The following is a 6,000-nucleotide window of genomic DNA, read 5'->3' as shown; positions in this document are numbered from 1 at the left end:
TGGATGAACTACAAAAATTGTTCATACCAGTTTGGCAAAAGAATAAGTCAGGGAAGGTAGTACATCCATGGATAACAAGGGAAATCAGGGATAGTATCAAAGCGAAGGATGATGCGTACAAATTAGCCAGAAAAAGCAGCATACCGGAGGACTGGGAGAAATTCAAAGACCAGCAGAGGAGGACAAAGGGCTTAATTAGGAAAGGGAAAATAGATTATGAAAGAAAACTGGCAGGGAACATAAAAACTGACTGCAAAAGTTTTTATAGATATGTGAAAAGAAAGAGATTAGTTAAAACAAATGTAGGTCCCTTGCAGTCAGAAACAGGTGAGTTGATCATGGGGAACAAGGATATGGCGGACCAATTGAATAACTACTTGGTTCCGTCTTGACTAAAGAAGACATAAATAATTTGCCGGAAATAGCAGGGGACCGCGGGTCAAAGGAGTTGGAGGAATTGAGTGAAATCCAGGTTAGTCGGGAAGTGGTGTTGGGTAAATTGAATGGATTAAAGGCCGATAAATCCCCAGGGCCAGATAGGCTGCATCTCAGAGTACTTAAGGAAGTAGCTCCAGAAATAGTGGATGCATTAGTAATAATCTTTCAAAACTCTTTAGATTCTGGAGTAGTTCCTGAAGATTGGCGGGTAGCAAACGTAACCCCACTTTTTAAGAAGGGAGGGAGAGAGAAAATGGGGAATTACAGACCAGTTAGTCTAACATCGGTAGTGGGGAAACTGCTAGAGTCAGTTATTAAAGATGGGATAGCAGCACATTTGGAAAGTGGTGAAATCATTGGACAAAGTCAGCATGGATTTACGAAAGGTAAATCATGTCTGACGAATCTTATAGAATTTTCCGAGGATGTAACTAGTAGCGTGGATAGGGGAGAACCAGTGGATGTGGTGTATCTGGACTTCCAGAAGGCTTTTGACAAGGTCCCACATAAGAGATTAGTATACAAACTTAAAGCACAAGGCATTGGGGGTTCAGTATTGATGTGGATAGAGAACTGGCTGGCAAACAGGAAGCAAAGAGTAGGAGTAAACGGGTCCTTTTCACAATGGCAGGCAGTGACTAGTGGGATACCGCAAGGCTCAGTGCTGGGACCCCAGCTAATTACAATATATATTAATGATCTGGATGAGGGAATTGAAGGCAATATCTCCAAGTTTGCGGATGACACTAAGCTGGGGGACAGTGTTAGCTGTGAGGAGGATGCTAGGAGACTGCAAGGTGACTTGGATAGGCTGGGTGAGTGGGCAAATGTTTGGCAGATGCAGTATAATGTGGATAAATGTGAGGTTATCCATTTTGGTGGCAAAAACGGGAAAGCAGACTATTATCTAAATGGTGGCCGATTGGGAAAGGGGGAGATGCAGCGAGACCTGGGTGTCATGGTACACCAGTCATTGAAGGTAGGCATGCAGGTGCAGCAGGCAGTAAAGAAAGCGAATGGTATGTTAGCTTTCATTGCAAAAGGATTTGAGTATAGGAGCAGGGAGGTTCTACTGCAGTTGTACAGGGTCTTGGTGAGACCACACCTGGAGTATTGCGTACAGTTTTGGTCTCCAAATCTGAGGAAGGACATTATTGCCATAGGGATTGCAGAGAAGATTCACCAGACTGATTCCTGGGATGTCAGGACTGTCTTATGAAGAAAGACTGGATAGACTTGGTTTATACTCTCTAGAATTTAGGAGATTGAGAGGGGATCTTATAGAAACTTACAAAATTCTTAAGGGGTTGGACAGGCTAGATGCAGGAAGATTGTTCCCGATGTTAGGGAAGTCCAGGACAAGGGGTCACAGCTTACGGATAAGGGGGAAATCCTTTAAAACCGAGATGAGAAGAACTTTTTTCACACAGAGAGTGGTGAATCTCTGGAACTCTCTGCCACAGAGGGTAGTTGAGGCCAGTTCATTGGCTATATTTAAGAGGGAGTTAGATGTGGCCCTTGTGGCTAAGGGGATCAGGGGGTATGGAGAGAAGGCAGGTACGGGATACTGAGTTGGATGATCAGCCATGATCATATTGAATGGCGGTGCAGGCTCGAAGGGCCGAATGGCCTACTCCTGCACCTAATTTCTATGTCTATGTTTCTATGTTTTAGATAGGCACATGGTAGTGCAAGGAATATAAGGATATGGATCATGTACAGGGAGGTGAGATAGGTTTCATGTTCAGTACAAACATTGAGGGCTGAAGGGCCCGTTCCTGTGCTGCACTATGTTCTGTGTTAAATCTTTCCTGCAAAATGCTATCCTCCTTCAGTAGTACTTTTTTGCTTACACTTCCTGTTATTCAATAATAACCTTAATAGTCACACAATATAACCAGTATACCTACCCAGTGCAGCTGTTGGTAATGAAGGAGGTAGAACTACTGTTGTGGGGTTTCTGAGTGATTCTCTAATCCTTTAGATGTGTGCAAAGGAACCAAAGAAAACAATCGTCTCTACCTCCCACTAGAACTTTACGTGAGGGTCCACCTTGCATCAAGATGGTCCATTGGCCTGCACAACTAGGACATGTATTTAGTCTTTCACAATATTCCATATGCTTGCACAGTAATAAAATAGTATTTCGATTATATTCAAACATTATTCTGTTCATTGATACTTGAAAATAGAGAAAACTCTTTCATTACCCGTTTCAGCCCAGAGGGCAGCTGAGCCTGAAAATGTTCTTTGTAGCTGGCCAGGACCTCCTTGTTTATTTTGCAGGTGGCTTATTAAAAATGGAATTGGCTTGGTAGGTGTCTCTGTTATTAATTTTGTCATCATTTCCTAAATGATAAAGAACAGAGACAAATGTATTTGAAATAAAGTCTTATTATATTTCCATCTTTCTATCTATAGTTTGCTGAATACATATATTTGTTTGATCTTCTATAAAACTCAGCAGTATTTGTATTCAATAAATGTTACTTGCACAATACGTTATAATGGCTACACAGATGCAGTGGCATACATATTATTTCTTAACATAACCTATATAATCCTGTGATTATAACAGATGAAAGAGTCACTCTACATTGGGCAGAGTTGAACAAAAATAATATCAGAATTACTAAGTTTCAGTATTAGAATTATATTTAAATACTTTTATTATATAAATTGCTAATTTATTATGCTGAGAGAATGAATGTACCACATAATGTCACTGCAAATAAGACATTTCAGGAACATTTGCTCTCCCAAGGATACTTAGGTAGCAGTTAAATATGCACCATAGACAGTAGCATATGGCATTCATCACAGCTTGGTATGGCAACTGCTCTGCTCAAGACTGCAAAAAATTATGGAGAGTGTGGATGCAGGCCAGTCTTCTTCTTTCGTGTGGCGTGCACAGCCTAAAGTTGAAGGACAACTTGTTCTATTTGATCTTCTGTTTGTGCATGTCGAGTTGATTGCATTAATCGAAACAGGGCGGACCACGTGATGGTTGCAATCTTCCACCCCAATGCAGGCCAGTCCATCGCATCACACAAATGAGCCTTCCATCTACCCACATCAACACCATGTATGCCTCACGCTGCCTCGAGAAGGCAGCCGACATTATCAAGGGCCACTCACATCCAGGTCATAAATTTCTCTTCTTTCCTCTTCCGTTGGGCAGAAGACACAATAGGTTAAAAGCCAATCAATCAATCAATCAATCAATCAGATTTGTTCATCACATACACAATAAAGTGCAGTGAACTGAACTTGCCAGCAGCAGTACAATAAAAAAGAACGCATAATACAAAATAAAATTTAGCACAAACATCCACCACAGCATTCTTCACTGTGGTGGAAGGCACAAAGTACAGTCAGTCCTCCTCCATTGTTCTCCCATGGTCGGGGCCATAAACCTCCGCAATCGCCGCTGCGGGCAGCCAGATGTACAGGCCCTCTCTTCTGGAAGGTATGTCCCGAATCGGTGTTTCCCTGCCGGGGACTGCAGCTTCAAGATGATGTAGGCCACAGGCCGGCGGTCGGAGCTCTTCTCCAGGGATCCCAGGTGAGGGATCCCGCTCTGGATGGTAAGTCCACTTCGTGCCCGTGGCTAGAAGCTCTGCAGACCGCGGCTTCAAGATGTTGAAGGCCGCGTGCCGGCGGTCGGAGTTCTTTTCCTCCAGGAATCCCCAACGAGCGATCCCAGGCTCCGGACGCCGCGCCCGCAGCTAGAAGCTCCGCAGATCACGGCTTCAGGCTGAACAATCCACAGGCCAGTGATCGGAAAAAGTCCACGCTGCGCCCGCTGCTGAAGCTCCGGGTCCGACTCCGGGAAAGGCCGTACCAATCCTTGGTGTTAGGCCGCGAGGGAGGAAACATGGAAAAAGTTGCCTCTCCGTGGAGGTGGCGACCAAAAGCGGTTTCCCCCTTAAACCCCCCCCCCCCCCCCCCCCCCCCCCCCCCCCCCCCCCCCCCCCCCCCCCCCCCCCCCCCCCCCACCCACCCACACCCCCCCCCCCCCCCCCCCCCCCCCCCCCACCACCCCCTCTCCAAAATACACTAAAGCAAACATTTTGACATATTTAAAAAAAAAAAAAAAAGTAGAAATGACTAACACGCTGCTGGCAGGGCAGCTGTCTTGCAGCGCCCCACCTTACCACCAGATTCAAGAACAGATTCTTCCCCACTGTTATTTTTTTAACTGGACTTTTTCTGTAGCAGTAACACCGTTGCCTTTCTCTTTTTGTATTACCTCTTGAACAAATGTAAAGTATGATGTACCTGGATAGCAGGCGAAAATGTTTGACTGTATCTCGGTGCACATGACAAAGACCAATATATAAATCAAAGACACCTTTCCTTTGCTGTACAATTGATCAACAACATAGTTGAAGAATTCACTGGTTTCATGTGTGAATTTTATCAAAACCTCGATGACTAAAGTGGAGGGAATCAGTCAGTCACAGAATTAGTTGCACATCTGCTAAACAGCATGCACGTTTTAATGTCACGTGCAAAATGCATCCTTGACCCCAGACCCTAGACCCATGCATGACAAGTCACTAGCACAGAGGCAAACTGTAAGAAAGCCTTTATCTAGGATAGGCACATGAGCACATGGATAAACAAGGAATGGAGGTTAAGGATCACTTGCAGACACGGGAGATTAGTTTAACTGTGCATCATGTTTGGCACAGGCTTTGTAGCCTCAAGCCTGTTCCTGTGCTGTACTGTTCTTTGTTCTATTTTACTATAATGATTTATGAGTTTTGCTTTGTGGGTAGCATCATTTGTGATAAAACATCAGAAAAATTGATGCTAAGGCAAATGAAAATCCTGCTGAAAAGCTAAGCATCAAATTTCACAGTGGGTACCAAAGACAACCAGAAATGTGCAAAATATTGTTCGACTCTCAGTTGAACCAAAAATCTGTCTCACAGGACTTTGTTGCATTTGTGGAAATGAACTTCTAATCAACGGTTCTTATAAACGGGTGGTGCAATGGGATCGCTGCTCAGCGAATGGTTCCTTAAAAATGTTGGTGCAAAGCAATTGCTGCACAAGGAATACTGTTCATTTGATAAATGGGATGCACAAAATTACTCACACCAGCAAATACCCAGTCAAAATCAAGCATGACAAAAAACAATCTGAAAATAGTTTTAATTAAGTTAATTTAATAAAATTGAAATAAGCAGTACTACATGAGCACTCCACTGTATGAAAATTCTAAAACGTTATGATTGCTTTTACTCAAGGGCTGCCTACAACAAGGTTGTTAATTATTCTTTTCTCATTGCACAAAACCCAGTTAAAACAGCCTATTCCCCAGATAGTCCACTCAACATGTTAGTCTGTAAAAGATTGTCTGGAGATTTCCATTCAAAATATCATCGGTATGAAGACACACATCTATACTTAAGTAAAACTCTCATCTTTTCCTCTTCCAGTTTGCTTTGTATTTACATTTGCACAAAAACGGTACTCGATAGCGCTACAATTGTTTGCCACCTTACCCACTGTTCTCTTGTGCTGCAAGCGCACAGTTTTGTTCCAATCGGT

At 43.4% G+C, this 6,000-nt stretch overlaps 1 protein-coding gene across 1 annotated transcript in view; it reads right to left on the bottom strand.

Annotated features, from left to right (window-relative positions):
• LOC129696054 (uncharacterized protein C8orf34 homolog) overlaps positions 1 to 6,000 on the bottom strand; it is a 64,040-nt gene that overhangs the window by 28,512 nt on the left and 29,528 nt on the right. The window contains exon 2 of the mRNA XM_055633461.1: positions 2,649 to 2,787. Within this exon, the coding sequence (XP_055489436.1) occupies positions 2,649 to 2,787 (139 nt within the window). The remainder of the gene's footprint in view (positions 1 to 2,648; positions 2,788 to 6,000) is intronic.

This window comes from Leucoraja erinacea, chromosome 4, assembly GCF_028641065.1.
Source record: "Leucoraja erinacea ecotype New England chromosome 4, Leri_hhj_1, whole genome shotgun sequence".
Taxonomy (NCBI): domain Eukaryota; kingdom Metazoa; phylum Chordata; class Chondrichthyes; order Rajiformes; family Rajidae; genus Leucoraja; species Leucoraja erinaceus.
Note: the sequence above shows the minus strand (reverse complement) of the source record. Positions and strands in the feature narration are given on the sequence as shown.